We start from the raw sequence: 15177 nt of genomic DNA, 5'->3' as shown, positions 1-15177 counted from the left end.
AAAATGGTAAAAATACATACCGCTTTTTCTGCTATTAACTGTTCATCTGGATGACAGTTGGAACTTAGATCTCTTTTTCCTAGCCATGCTGTGTATTGAATGAGAATCAGGGACATGTATACATGCAATTAGTTGTTGAGAGCGCGATTTGGTAAGTCTAGTGTAATGCAGTGCTTTCCTATTTGGTGTTTAATGAAAGTCAAGCAAATACCTTTGAGGCCTGCTAAGCATTTTTTTTTTTTTTCATCCTGAGCAGCAATTCTTCACTCTGATGTAAGCGAACATCATCCAAGGTTTCCACCTATGTAGATACTGCAGGTGGCAGTCATATTTGCATGTTGAATATGTTGCACTTTGGCTTACTCTTTTATTACTGTACTTGTTTAGTGGTAACGTCACACCAGTAACACAGTTGTGTGTAGATCTATGGCGATTGATTACTACTTTTGTAATTAAGGTGCTATTTTCAGACGCTTGCGCGAAGTCTTTTCTACTCCGAGAATTTGTGAACCCAACCAGAGACCAGCCAACAGGTTTCATTTTTCTTTGCCCAAAAAGCTTCTCTTTTTTTGCGAACAAGTTTTAAAACTGACTGATGCTGAGACTTAAAAAAAAAAAAAATTAAAATAAAATAAATAAAAAAAAACAAATTTAGAGAAAAATAAATAACACAAAAAGTGATGTTACCCAAGCAAGGCCTTCTAATAAAGGAGTGGCCCCCTCACCCATCCCTCCCTACCTGTGCAAGTCCTGCTCACATCAGTTTCCTTCCATCCAATTAGGCGACCTGGGAGACCCAGCCAGCACCATCCGGAGGGACTACAGAGTGGTGATGGGGTACCTCCAAGAAGCTTGCAGGATGGAACCAGGGAAGGTTATGGCCACTCCACATCTCTTAAAGTACCGCTGGCTCGATCACTCCAGATTAGTGAAGAACTGCTGAGCAGAAACCAGTTTTCTACAGCTGCCAGCCATGGGCCATCTGGACTACAGAATCATGGACAGCACTTAATATTATCCAGGGAGGCTTCTTGGGCAAAACCACACTACGAATTCAATTTCAGCCGCATGAAATTCAGGGGAAATGGTGCACTCAGCAACATCAGTGACCTTCCTTTTCTTACAGAAAACTCTGCCTTTCACAAAATGGCACTTCAAACTAAACAGGATGGGAAAAAGGACGTGAGCCATTCGTCTCCTGTGGATTTAAAGATACCACAAGTTCGAGGCATGGACCTTTCATGGGAGTCCCGCACTGGTGACCAGTACAGCTATAGCTCTTTGGTAATGGGTTCACAAACGGAGAGCGCGCTTAGCAAAAAGTTAAGGGCTATCCTTCCAAAACAAAACAGGAGAAGTTTGCTGGATGCTGGACCAGATTCCTGGGGCTCAGATGCTGAGCAGTCTACCTCTGGACAGCCATATCCCACCTCAGATCAAGAGGGAGATCCTGGCTCCAAGCAACCTAGGAAGAAAAGAGGGAGATACAGACAGTACAACAGCGAGATACTGGAGGAAGCAATCTCTGTGGTTATGAGCGGGAAAATGAGTGTTTCCAAAGCTCAGAGTATTTATGGGATCCCCCACAGTACACTGGAGTACAAAGTTAAAGAGAGGCTGGGCACTTTGAAAAACCCTCCAAAGAAAAAAATGAAATTAATGAGGTCGGAGGGGCAGGATGTTTCAGTAAAGATTGAATTAGATCCCCAGGGAGAAGCAGCACAAAGTGCGAATGAATTGAAAGATGAATAGGGATGTCGTAGAGTGCCAATTACTTTGCAAACTGGGTGAGCACTACTGCATAGTTCAACCACCACTGAGCGCACCTGATTCTCCTATTTACTGCAATGCTCTTTCCTTTGCAGTTTAGCACAGACTTGTGTGGACACAGGTGAAAGGTGTGCTCTGAATGTCACATTTGTAAATTTTTCTAGCCTGGTATGGCGCAGTTTCCCTCCTTCACCTGCCCACTACCCCCTTTTTTCTTTTTCTTTTCTTTTTTTTTTTTTTTCTTTTCGTTTTTCTTTTGCCTTTTGCATGTTTCTCTGTAATAGAGAGTTGCGTTACCTCACAAAGAATGCAGATCTGTGGAAGTGGACATCTTGCCTGTAGGGCCTGCTTGAACTTCTGGTGTTGGATTTTTCATGTCTGCCTTTATAGAAATAAGTCCACTTTGTTAAACTGATACTCTCCTAAAACCAGGCTTTTTTTGAATGAGAATCAGACTGTCATTCTTCAAAATGTTTCAGAAATCTTTTTTCCCGTCCTTTTCTTTGATCCAGTTGATTGAAAGATCTAGGCTAAATCAAGTTGCTTAGGAATGGTATCTCTCTTGAACTCAGAGATTTGTTCAATAGATGGATAATCAATTGGGTCTAATTAGGCTCTCCACTATTTTCTTTCTAAATTAAACATACTTACCATTCACTGTCTGCTTAGTGCTCACCCGGAGGGGAGGGGAGGGGAGGGAAAACTTACATACACTACCTTCAGAATATGTCAGTTAATTATTTGTAACACTACCTTCGCTGTAATTTTGTTTGATATTTTTGAAGGGTGATATTTAGACTCACCTGCTTGAGGATGTAGCCTTATCTCACGGAAGACAAGCTTCTCACAGTCAGGAGCAGTCAGGGTACACTAAATGATGTATTAGGGTATGCCTCATTCTAACAGAACTATGGTTCTTTGTGACCTTTATGCTTTTTACAGACTTGATTCTGAGTTTACTAAACTATGTGGTTCCAACAACTAGTTTAAATGACTCTAATCTGGGGAAGGGGGATTTGTGTAACAAACTACTGTGATATTGCAAAAAAGAAAAAAAAAAAAGAAAGAAAAAAAGCCCACAAAACAGTGATCTCAAACGTCACAACCTCAGTAGTCTGCCCAAATATCCACATTAGTGAAGGAGCTTGTTAATGTTCAGGGAAGAAGTAAAACACTGGTAGCCTGATCTAATTCGGGCTCTGCATCATATCTATCTGTAATACTGTCAGGGTCGAACACTCAATGAATGGGTGTTTCCTTTTTAAATATTACAGTTGCCAGTAGCAGGAATTAATCTAAGTCCTGCTTTTCTGTTGTTGTTTTTATTTAATCTATTTTGATAGTGGTTTAGCACATGCTAGAATAAGCATTTAAACACCGTAAAAGCACTCCGTAAACCACAAATCCAATTTTTTTTCAATATGATGATATCGTTATCATTATATGGAGATCCAGGATAAGTTTTGTACGGAACTTTTATCTTTGATACTTTCTGCGGGAGTGGTCAGTAACTAGGTGGAGCTTACTGGATTTACCACAATGTGACCAAATCAGAATTGCTGGTTCTTCAGGTAGAAGCAATTTGGTCTTAATCTGTGCAAAAGGTAGATGGAATTACCATTTTTTTTTCCTCATTTGCACAACCAAAAGAAGCGTTGGAGTTTTTGTGTGAGAGCATTAAGTGATGTCAGTGATTGAAAGTGGTTTCTCAAAGCTTATGGGAGGGTGGCGTAGATAGCCCCAGGGATGCTGAATGACTTCTGGAACAGTTGATCCTGTTAGCCTCTCCCCCTCCCCAGCAACTTCGTATTTTCAAAGGTTAGGCACACCATTGCTGTCGTTTTAAATATGCACTGCTCATTCTTGAAACGGACTGGGCATTTGGCCCCGAGTATACTTTGTTTTTGTTTACTTAATATATTTTAGTACTCAAAATCCTGGTTCCTCGTAGCTCTCTAGTTGTCATCTTGGCATTTGAAGCAGTTTAAGCTCAGTAGCAGTATACAAACTCTGCAATACGTTCCAGTTTAGCTGGTGATTGCAATAAAGGCGCAGTTAAACGTGTGATTTCATCTGCTGTTGGAGGTTATGGTAGAAAGTTTGCTGCAAGTTTAAAAAAAAAAAGTAACACAGTTTTACTGTTCAGAGAGGTTTAACCTTTTGCAGTTGTCTTTATTTAAGCAACATGAGTTGAGTTTTATAAAACTTGTCACTGTAGTGTATGTGGAGTGCTCATTTTACTAACCTAAATATTTTGTATGTGTATGTTTAAGTGGGTGACAATCGTGCAGCAGAAGAATGGTGTGCCTACCCTTTAATGCTGCAGTTTTAAAAGAGAATTTGTCTTGTCATTTCAGACTGTAGGCTAAGAATTGTAAATAGATAGTGAGAAGTTGAGTACTCTTTATTTGCTTTGGTTAGAAAGTGGATTTTTAAAAAAGAAAACCAACAACAAACCAAACGCGTAACTTTCTCGGTTTTAAATGTCCTGAGACCTGAAGATTGTAATACTCATCTCTGCAAAGCTTTTAAACACAACACTTGATCTGTGATAACTTAATATTCAGGTAATCTTTCCTTTTCAAGAAGCTTTTGAACAACCATATTTCCTCCAAAGGTCTCTGTTTAAAAAGGAAAAAAAAGAAAAAAGTGTAGATTATTTTTTAAGCACTAATTGCATTACTTTGGTAACTGCAATATAAAATAGCCATTATTGTTTTGTGAAGCATGGTTGAGATTAGTTAGTGGTCCCTTTTTAAAATTTCATGAGCCTCTCAAAAAAATAAAAACAAATTTAAAAAAAAGCTGCTGAATATTCAAAAGATATATATTTTACCTTATTGTAGGTTTTGTAAATTTAGTCTGTAATATTCAGGTGCACCTTTTAATGTTAACTTTTTGTTTCAAAGTCCCATCTAATGTATTTTCTCTGAGGTGATTCATCACGTAAGACTAGTATCACTCAAAGTGCTGCAGTGATCACTAATGTTTTGTTTCATTTCTCACTACGTATTTTTTACAGGCGCTTTCAGTGTAGCTAACTAGTAGTATTTGGGATCATTTTAAATATATGATTGGGATTAATGTTTGTCCATTAGCATGCTTAATTTTCTGCTGACCAGCAGTTTGCATGGCCAAAATCCCTGGTTGACCATATTTTGGTGTGGGAAGGTGTGGTTCACTGCTGTCTTTGTAACAAAAGCCTCGTTTCTCATGTTATTTCTGGTAAGTGGATGCTTATGTTACTTGGATCACTTGGACAGGAGAGAAGGTTTAAAATCTTTCTCCTGCTGCTCTTTTGAGATCGCATTAACGTGTAACATAGACAAACTGCAACCCTGTAAAAATCGAGACGTCGTTAGGAGGAGGCCTTTCGGGTATTTTTCGTCACTAGTTTTCTCTTATTCCCGAGAATGTCCATCTGATGTAGTTATTGGACTTAACAGTATTGTTGTGTACTACGTTGATGTAGCTGAAAAAGCCTGACAGCAAGAAACTGTGAATAATATTTGTGGCAGTCTCTGAAAACTAGTTTTTCAGTCCAAGTATCATGAAGGAGAATCCCTCTCCCCTACCCCATCCTAGAAAGGTAATTTTATATTTTGTGTGTATAAACTTTTAAGAATCAAGTTTCATATTGTACTGAAGTTTAGGTGTCGCTTGGTAAATCTTTGCTGCAGCATATAATTGAAGATGAGTAAGGCTTAGTGTGGTAGGGGTCCTGGTGTGGAGTTAATTATCGTACAGTTCTGGTGAGAAAGCCCAACATGTATGAAATGTGTCCTTTTTTTTTTTATTTATTTGGACTTGTAAGATGTAAAAGTGCTTTTTTAGAACTCTGACCTATTACAAACTATTACCTCACTTTCAGCCAGCTGGATCCTCATTCCACAGTGTTGTAGGCATTATTGTGGCCGTAATGCTTGAGTACAGCTATAGAGTTGAACGTTTCCAGTGAGCTGTTGTAGGGACACGTATCTGGACTCGTTTTTAATTCTGTCAAAAGATTTTTGTTTTCCAGTCATTCCCTGACTTTTTTGTTAAAGGCTCAAGACAGTTTCCTTTAGAATTCCTCTACTTCTCTTTTATTTTTTTCCCTGTTGTGCAGAAGTTACTGCATATGCAGTACAGGTATGCCTTTGCTTTCTTCTTGTTGCAGAACTCATAATTCGACGCTTGCATTACCAACCCTATCGCTAGACCTGAAGTCGAACTCATGGCAATTGGAAAACAAATGAGTTTTAACAAACGCAGGTGTACAGGTAGGATAGTGCCTCCAGTAAAGGAACACATTCAGCCTCTGTGTTCTCAAGCAACTCCTATGCCACCTTTTTTGTAGAGCTTTCCAGTGCTCAAGGATATTCCTAAGCATGGGAGGCAACCGCACACGTGTTTAGACCGGTTGAGAGCAGACAAGGAATAGTCTGTGCTTTGTCTTGTGGCAGGCCGACATTTGAGTCTAAATATTTCTTTCATGAGAACCTGAGAGTACATTGCCTTCTCCCTGGAAATTCACAGGAACTGGCAAAGTGATTCAGGGGCTTCAGGGTTGAGTAAGCTTTGTATAGATTAGAACAACTTTCTAGTTCTGATTGAATTGCTTTTTATATCATCTGCAACAATTGTTATACAGGCAAAACTGGAATTATCATGTGTTTCTTTCCAGTTTACTTTGAAGTAATGCTCTTAAGATGTCCTTGAGTCTTAGGAGAAGAACACAGTGTCCAGGGAGTGAAGGGAACACTGTGCCATTCCCTCTTTTCTCAAAAACAGTGTGGCTACATCTCCAATGTAAAGAGCTTGCTCTTCAGTGAAGACAAAATTTTAACTCTTTGGTGTAAGAATGCATACGCATGTTGTAGTCCAAACTCTTACGAAGGCAAACTTATTAACCTGTACTGAAAGCTTTGTCACAATATTTTAAATATCTTAAATTCTCTGCCAAGTGTTAGAGGTAGAATGGGAAGGGTTGTTTCCCTCATTCTGATCATAAGGATCAGAAACGTCTAGGTTTTCCCCACAAACGTTTCAGAAACTAAAGGTAATTTCAGTCTAGGTCAATGTTGCTTTTTCTTGGCATCAGTAAATGTTGTTGACTAATACTGCTTTCAAAAGCTGTACCTAAAAAAATATTGAGACTAGTTTTGGTATTAAAAAGGTTTCCACTTGATCTCAAATTACATAAAAAAGCCCTCCGTAATTAGAACCTTCAGAAACCTGAAAATCTGCGCTGCTAGTTATATGCAGTTCTGTTGGATGTAGCAAATACAATAACCACTACAGTTATTCATTTCTAATTAGCCAGTGCATAAACATGATGTACTGTGATGATCACTAAGCAGAGAGATATTGCGGACTCAAAATGCTCCGTAGATGCACTCCATGTGTACCAGAAAAAACTGTAAGTAGTTACAGCATTCCAGAATCTCCCTCTCTCCTGCTCTTGCTTTGACTGGGGCCAGGTCTCTATACCAGTATTAAAGCAGCAGTTTTGGACTTCATGTCCTACTGAATTAGGCCTATATTCAGGTATTGTCATGAAAACCTTCATATTAAGAGAGCTTTATTTAATCCTCACTCAAATCTCTTAGCCTGGTTGCAAAATCAATTTTCCTGGGCAAAGTACTAGGAGAAAGGATTATTATTATTTTTTTTTGGCCTGTCCAGGGCATTTCATTCACCTTCTTAAAAATAAACATCCCTTACCGAGTTGGTAAGTATAATTTAAGAAGGACTCAAGGTGATAACTCTACCTGACGGAGCAGGGATTAGGACACAAACTTCATTCTGACTGGAGCAGGAAAAGTTTAATGTCAGAAAACAATTTCTATAGTCATCACCTAGTACAGTCTAACTTAATGTTTTTTCCTGCTCGGAAATTGTGAAGACACTACTACAGCTACTAATAACAGTTTATCAACTACTTGGTGCTACATTTCTCAAATATTTTTGCAGATAATATTTTTTATGCCTGCGTGAAAGCATGTAAACTTTACTGTCACTATAAAAAGCACTTGTCTGACCTATTCTAAAGTACCAGAAAAGGGACAAATAACTGCAGCACTTTTTCTGTTACAATGCCAGAGTCTTAATTAAATCTGGTCTTCAGGTTATGAGATATTTTAAACGTACAATCTAGGATCATTAACAGCTTTCAGGTCAGATTACAAGTTCTCTTGGGATACTAATCTGTCTTTTAAAGACTAGTACAGCAAAATATTCTGAAGTTCAGGCAGGGGATGTATATATACATGCCTGATATTTTTAACTAATCATTTCAATAGGCCATTTCAGGGCTTGACATTCGGAATCTGGGATGATGGGTAGGGAAAGGGAAGTTTCCCAAACTGAAAAATCATTTTTGGACCATTGCTTAATGTTCAGTTTGAAAACTATATCACAAGAAAAATGGGTAGGGATTCTTTCTCCCTTATGCCTTCAGGGAATGAGTAGTATTTAGAATCTCTGGCTGAAATTCAAGCCTTTTTACCATGTAAATTTTTAATATAAACTCATTGACATGCTTTTTACATCTGAGGACTGAAAATGGATCTTAATGTTTAAGTTGTGGAATGGTATATTTCTTAAATGAAGGGGGAACATTTAAAAAAAAAAATAGATTAGAATACCAGCATTAGTGAGCTTAAGGAATTTTAGTATGTAATAGCAAAGTATAGCAAAGTATTTGATTAAAAAAATAATCTTGAATTGCTAGTCTGTAACTAGGTGCATTCTAATTTAGCAGGTGAATATTCTTTACTTATCGATATATGATGGGCTTTTTGCAAATAGAAACCTTTATCTGAGTCCCACGTGTTGCTTGTACTGATGGGATGTATGCTTACAGCAGCTTACTGCTGCTTTAAAATGTATAAAATATGTTTTGAGTGTTTGCTCATAACTCTTTCTAACCTCCACTTGTTAAATTGTCAGACATTGGTATTTTATCAGTCCGCAATGTAAGTTTAAACTAATGTTCTTAGGAATCCAACTTGTACACACACTGTTTAAAAACCCTCAGGGACAGTTTACACACTATCCTCACTCAATTCAGGTACTTGTACTCTCTTCTTAAACCTAGCAGTGACTTGTATTTTGTTTTGCTTTTCTTTTGACGTGCTGATAGCACATCCTCGATGAATGTCAACTTAAAACTCAGTTCAGGTATCCAGGTATAACTCAGCCAAACGGATTTTAAAGCTGCATATTTACTCTCCAGCACACAGTGCCTCAGACACTTATAGTGGCATTCTGTATATTCAGTTATTACTACTGAGCAGATCGCGTGGGGGTTCCTGGTATGTATTGTAAGAAATTCCTATGTATATTATATAATATGTATTATATTATATACATATATAGTATATATGTTATCTTAAACTTATATATTTTAAAATGCCACTACTAGCCAGCGCAGCTAAAAATGAAATACATTCCCAACTGCTTCTGCGAACCGCGGAGGCAGCTTCTTAACGTGGCTCTTGCTTCTCTCTCACCATAACTACTTCTAACCTCAAGCACGGGCCCTTGGCTGTCTGACCTCTACACTCTAGTTATGCAATGTCCTTAGAGAATTCTGTGCACTGGCCACTGTGATGGAAACCAATGGGCCGGGAGTGCTTTGAGTTTATTAGTAATTGTTCTGCCAAAGTTGGTGTTTGTATGACAAGCGTGTAAACCTGTCAGATAATCAGCAGAGGTCCGAGTCGGTGAGGGCGGGCAGAATCGCTTCCGCCTAATTGGTAGGACCAGACCCCTCAGCAGGTGTCTCCTCTCTTAATGCCGAGCGCTAATTTGGAATGTGTTGGCACTTAACATCTGTAATGACGGGCCTCCGTGCTGCGCTCACGAGGAGGCCAAACTCTAAAGTAAAAAAAAAAAAAAAAAGTGCTGTTCCGCTCTCGCAGTGATCTGTTGGCAGTCGCGAGTCAGCAACACCTCTGCTTTATTATTTGACACTTTACATCTAAAAAGTCTTCTCTTTCTATTTATGTAACCCATAGTCTTTGAAGAGTATGGAAAATGGCATTTCTCTCTGACCTCTAGAAGTTCAAGTGTCATGGGAAAAAAAAAAAAAAAAACAGGAACCCCCCCCTTTACTCTTATGGACCTCATTTCAATATACTGTTTACAGTTTGACGGAATTGTATAATTTAATATTTCTCTTGTACTGTAGTTTATATTTATTTACAGATTTTTTTTTGTACTGTGTGATTTGAATTTTTTGTTCCTTGCTATGATCAATGTTTTATGTAGTAGAGCACTTATGATCACAAATTAAGGTTTTTGGTTTGATTGCACTACATTAATTTTTTTAATGCAGTTCTGATTTTTTGACTGGACTAAATAAGCTGTGTCTTAATGTATGTGATAAGTACTTTTAAATTTTTATTTCATGTGGTCCATTTATTTTTTGCATTGTATGTCAAAGCGCTAATTCTCTTGTTGTGCATGTGTAAGATTTAATGGCTCCATTGTATTATTTGACCATGTCATTTTGGAAACACATTCCCAGCTGTAACGTTGTGTATGGTAGTTTTCACTGGATGCTAGACTTTTCAAAACCACTATTCTTCTAATAAATTTTGTTGTGAAAAACTTTAAGGGGTTCCAATTCTGTTGTTTTTAGTGTGCTTTTTAAATGGCCGTGCTAATCACCTGAGGTTATGAAATGCAAGATATCACAAATGGAGAGAAGCAGGGGAGGAAGTGAAAATAGAAGGTAAAGCGAATTCTGGCCGAAGGATTGAGCTTTGGAGTCTCCGTCCTCGTTTATTTCTTGTCCTAAATAGGGTTGGCGATAAAGTGGCTTTAGCGGCTGGGTCGGGAATGCACGTGAAAGCTGAAACGCCATCTCGTAGCAGCCCGGTCTCATGAACTCCCCTGCTCTAATTTGCTCTTCCCTGCTGGCCACCTTAATTTCTTTCATGGTAAATAATTTATCTGGTGAAGAACGAACAGTCTCTCAGGAACAAAAAAAAAAACCCGAAGTGGTGCAGGCTTGTTCACTGAGCACTTAGTAATGAGTCAGGGTACGAATGGTGGTAATAAAAGCTGAGCTGGGAACGCCGGCCGCTGCCTTGTGCGGTTGGGTCTGGCCGGGGTGCGCACTGGGGCACGTTCCTCTCCGAGCAGCCGGGCTGTCTCCCAGAGGAGACGGCACTGGGCTTGCTTAGCTGCTGCCTTGCACCAGCAGGCACTGGTGCTGCTTGCGGGGGCAGGTCCCCAGCTCCCATTTAACCTACGGGAAGCTCCGTGGACTGTCCTTCTGCACAGGGGCAGGAGGCAAATCCAGCCGTGACGCCGTGCCTCAGCCGGCCCTTCTTTGAGACCCGTGTTTACTTTCCCGTGGCCGTACTTTGGGTTGAACTACTTCTGATGTTTATGCATTATTGATACCGAAATGCTGAATGCTAAAAAGTAGGTTACAGTAAGTGGTGTGTAATGGAACCCATGTGAGTTTAGGCATTTCTGCTAACCTTTTGTGTTCAGTCCTAGGATGATTTTGAGAGTGAAGCATAGGGATTTCCTAGCTTTAGGAAAATTTACAGTGCTGCACACTGCCTAGCCCAGCTATCTTTTCTCCTGAGAAGTTGCCTTTATCAGCTTGTGCCATTGAAAAGTAGGTAATTTAGGGTTTGTGTTTACTAACATGATTTTTTCAGTGCCTTTTTTTTTTTTTTTTTAAGATCCTTGAATAACTGTTAAATAGCAAGCTAACTATTGTATTCCTTGTATACTAATACTGGCATTAAAAACAAAAAGCAAAATGGTAAGGTAGCTGGGTGTTGTCATTGGTTTAGCTTTACTGGGCAAATCTCTTTTAAATAAAAAAAACTTGGTTTGACTAGAGACTACATCTTACACTTACTCGGGAATAGGGAGTCTTTATGTGTAAATAGTTTGAAAGTCTTGTGCTGTAAACTAGCATTTACCGTATTTTTTTCTGTATGTCTGAATACATCTGTCAAATCTATGAAAATAGCCTTTGAAAGGGATGAACTATATTCCCATCTGCCATTCTTTAGGATGTATTACACTCTGCAAGCTTTTCCCAGAACGTTTTTAATCGACACTTTTTAGTCCTGTGATTATCAAAAAAAACCAAGTTTTTTTCAGGTTTTCCTGGAGGACTTGCTGATGGTTAAGCTGAAGTTTTTCAGACTTAAAGGAACACAGTCTCAAATTCTTCTTTTAAAGCTGTTTTCTGGAATACAAATGCGTATCATGACAAAGAGTGGCACCCAGGCCCAGAAGGAAGCATCCGTGCTGCTGTTGTAGAAAAGAAACCTAATTAGCTCTGTTAGGCAGCTTAAAAAGCTCGTTTGCCTCAGCTCCTTTCGACTCACGATGGGTTTTGAGCTGCTCCGTTTGTTACTGGAAGAGGCAGCTGCCTCTTCGGAACCTGCAGGAGAGTATCTGGTCACCTTCTCAAGTAACAGGTCCATCAGGTACACCTGGGTCACTTTCTGCAATCCAGAGACTCTGGCAGATGTGAAATGAGAGGCTCTGCTGGTGGCTCCTGGGTGAAAATGTGTGCTCCTGCGGAGGGAAAAGCAGAAAGCTTCAGGTCACTGCCTGCAAGCGTTGGGATTAATATTAGCTGATGAGGACCTACCTGAAACTAGACAACCCCCTGACCTCAGCGGGAAGGATGGGAAGCACTCTTGTGTTGGAAATCAACCGAAGTGTTGTCGACGAAGCTGATTTAATTCAGGAAATTCCCGAGCATCACAATTTCATCTTCTCGTGCGACCAAACCCGAGCCCTGGCGTCGTGGCCGCCCGGAGTCAAACAGCAGCCGGGCAGAGCTTGCTCTGGTGTCCTCGGTGAGGCAGGCGGATCGCCAGGGAGCCTGCTGAGCTCTCCCATTTCCTAGAGGCCTGGTAAAAGTGGGTCCGGGGGAAGGGGGAGGATTTAAAACCCTCTTCAGCGAGATACTAATTTCAAATCGCTAATTTCTTAATCTGCGAGCTGCTGCGCGTGCTCTGGCAGATGCCCAGCCCTGGGTACTGGCTGAGCTGTGGTTTTAACCGGACGCGAGTGGCAGGTTCTTGGACCTGTTAAGGAATGTGAGTCCTGTACGCAGGAACAGAGGTACAGACCAAAAGCAATTTCAAAAACAGAGCTTGAAGTGTTAGGGGCAAATCCAGGAATATGGAGTTTGATACCGTGAAGATGGCAAAGAGATTAAAATAAAAGTTGATCTTTTTAATACGGTTATTCTCAAGATGCTTTAATAGATGTTACAATGCTGGAAGGATCCCAGATAACACCTTTTGTGGGAGCACTGTTTCCCCCGATCTAGTTCCTTTGATGCAGCCTCTGTGACTTAAAATCCGACATGTTCTCAGTTGTTAAGTAGGAAAGTTCAGAAGAAATCTGACTGACTTCACACTTGTGAATTATGAATTAATTAAGTTCCTTCTTGCCCGCCTCCCTAAAGACCCCAGACAACACAATCTTTTAAAGCTCTCGTGAAGAGGGAACACAAGACAATTGCATCTTGTATTTACAGGTCACTTTTAAAGTGTCAGAATTTACAGGTTGTGTTTGAAAGAAAACTTCTAAAGTCTTCTCTTGCCGCCGCCTCCTCTGCAGGTGTCGTGCGGCTCTGCAGGAGGTTTACTGAGTACATGCTCGACTAAAAGGCATTTTTTTCTATGAGATGGCTACAGCTCAAATCTCCAGGAACTGTTTTAAAGCTCAGCTAAAATTAGGATGCTTAAGGTACATTTCGGAGCATAGACATACAAGCGCTGCTGCCTAAAAACACAAAGGTTGCCTGTATGGAACAACAGTCGCACCCCCCTGAGGGACCCGCCAGAGCCTCGGGCTGTGACCTACCGAGCGCCCACAGTCCCGCTGTGGAGGACAGGGCAGAGGCTTCAGCCTGGATCCAGCGACACGCGTCTCCCGGCCCCTGCGGCAGCTCCTGCCTCATCTCCCTGCCTGCGGTCACCTGGGCTAGCTCGGTCACGACTTGCGTGCCCGCCTTGGCTGGACTCCTGCCTCCGGGTGCGGATCAGCCCGCCTCGTGCTGACGGGAGGAGTGGTTTGTCTGGACGGGGTTATCAGCAAACCGTCTGTAAGAATCCTGGTGCTAAATAGGCTGTTTTGTTGCACCTGCGAAGGTGGGGGTTTTTGCTGACGTGCACCGAGATCCCATCATCACGTGTTCCGGATCCCTCCTGTCCAGCTAATAAAGCCTAGGGCTTGCTTAACTCGTTTGGGAATGACATTCCTAGCTTTGAAAGGGGCTTTTATGGTTTCCTTTCTTAAAGCTGAGCCTTTTGACTCTGCTTTTCTCCTCACTCTGACACTGATTGTTGGGAGTTCCTCTGGCTCTGCAGGGGGAAAACCGACACTGGGGAAAGCCGAAAAGCTTCCCCGCGCGTGGGAAGTGGTTTTCCTACACACAACTGCTAGGTGTGCAGGGACCCGTGCTCTCAGCTAAACCTGAGGTGCTTCCTTGGAGACTCCAGTAGTTTCCGACGCGTTTCCCCTTTTAGGTGAAGGTGGTGGTGTATTTTTTCCCCCCTGGTTTCAGACGTGCTGTGGTCACCCGTGGTATCTCCTCAGATTCCTGTCAGGTCTTTAAAGCAAGCAGCTGTGTTTGAGGGGTTAGCAGTGGTTTAAGACAATTTGACTTTGAAAGACTAAAAAAAAGGTACTGTAGGATTCTGGGTTTGCGTGAGAAGCTTTCATAACAAAGGTACTCTGTTTGTAGAGAAATACAAGTTTTCTTCTGATTTCTAGCCGTCAGACAGCCCGAGATGTGAACGCTGAACCCGCTTGCTCTGTACCTGAAGTGCATTTGCTAAAATCAAAATTCTCGTTGGAGCATGGTGACAGCTGCCCAACGTCACTGCTCGCTGGAGGCTTGCACAGCTCTAATTCCATGAGCTTTTCTGCTGATGAGTTAAAAAACAAAGGAGATTTTTGCTCCTGTTTCATGACCTATGTTGGCTTTTCTCTTAACAGACACAAGCGTGTACGATAACGGCGGCTGCTCTTTCATTCTAGCCTTCTTGCCTATACCTGTCCTTACGTTGATGTGCCTTTACTTTTGTTAGAGCAAAAGTAAAGGCAATTGATAAAAAGCAAAAATAACATAACTCTGCATTCAAAAGAAATATGCCTTTTGGCTCCTTTTATGGTCTTATTATTAAATTAGGAATAATGATTAGTAATAAAGCTTAAAATCTGTGTAACCTAGCACAAAGTGACAAACGTAGTGCCTTTCTGCTGGCAAAGAACACATTGATGAGGTTTGGGTTTTGCCTGTTTCGTCTGTGTTTTAATAGCTCCTGAGCGAAAAAAAAAAAAGGACTTTCCTCGTGAGATTAATAGGAATAGTGAGGCCACAGCAGGACAAGGGAATCTGGCACTCAGCCTCTTGTGGGT

The 15177-nt window shown here is 40.8% G+C and overlaps 1 protein-coding gene across 20 annotated transcripts in view; it reads left to right on the top strand.

Annotated features, from left to right (window-relative positions):
* LCOR (ligand dependent nuclear receptor corepressor) overlaps positions 1-15177 on the top strand; it is an 82586-nt gene that overhangs the window by 52963 nt on the left and 14446 nt on the right. Inside the window, exon 7 of one of the 20 annotated variants that reach the window (XM_054204906.1) lies at positions 783-9875. The exons of the other annotated variants lie outside the window; for them this stretch is intronic. Within the exon in view, the coding sequence (XP_054060881.1) occupies positions 783-1752 (970 nt within the window). The 3' untranslated portion in view covers positions 1753-9875. Of the gene's footprint in view, positions 1-782; positions 9876-15177 lie in introns of those variants that run through there. 20 annotated transcript variants of the gene reach the window in all.

Source organism: Rissa tridactyla, chromosome 6, assembly GCF_028500815.1.
Source record: "Rissa tridactyla isolate bRisTri1 chromosome 6, bRisTri1.patW.cur.20221130, whole genome shotgun sequence".
Classification (NCBI taxonomy): Eukaryota; Metazoa; Chordata; class Aves; order Charadriiformes; family Laridae; genus Rissa; species Rissa tridactyla.
This window is presented reverse-complemented; position numbering and strand designations above follow the sequence as displayed.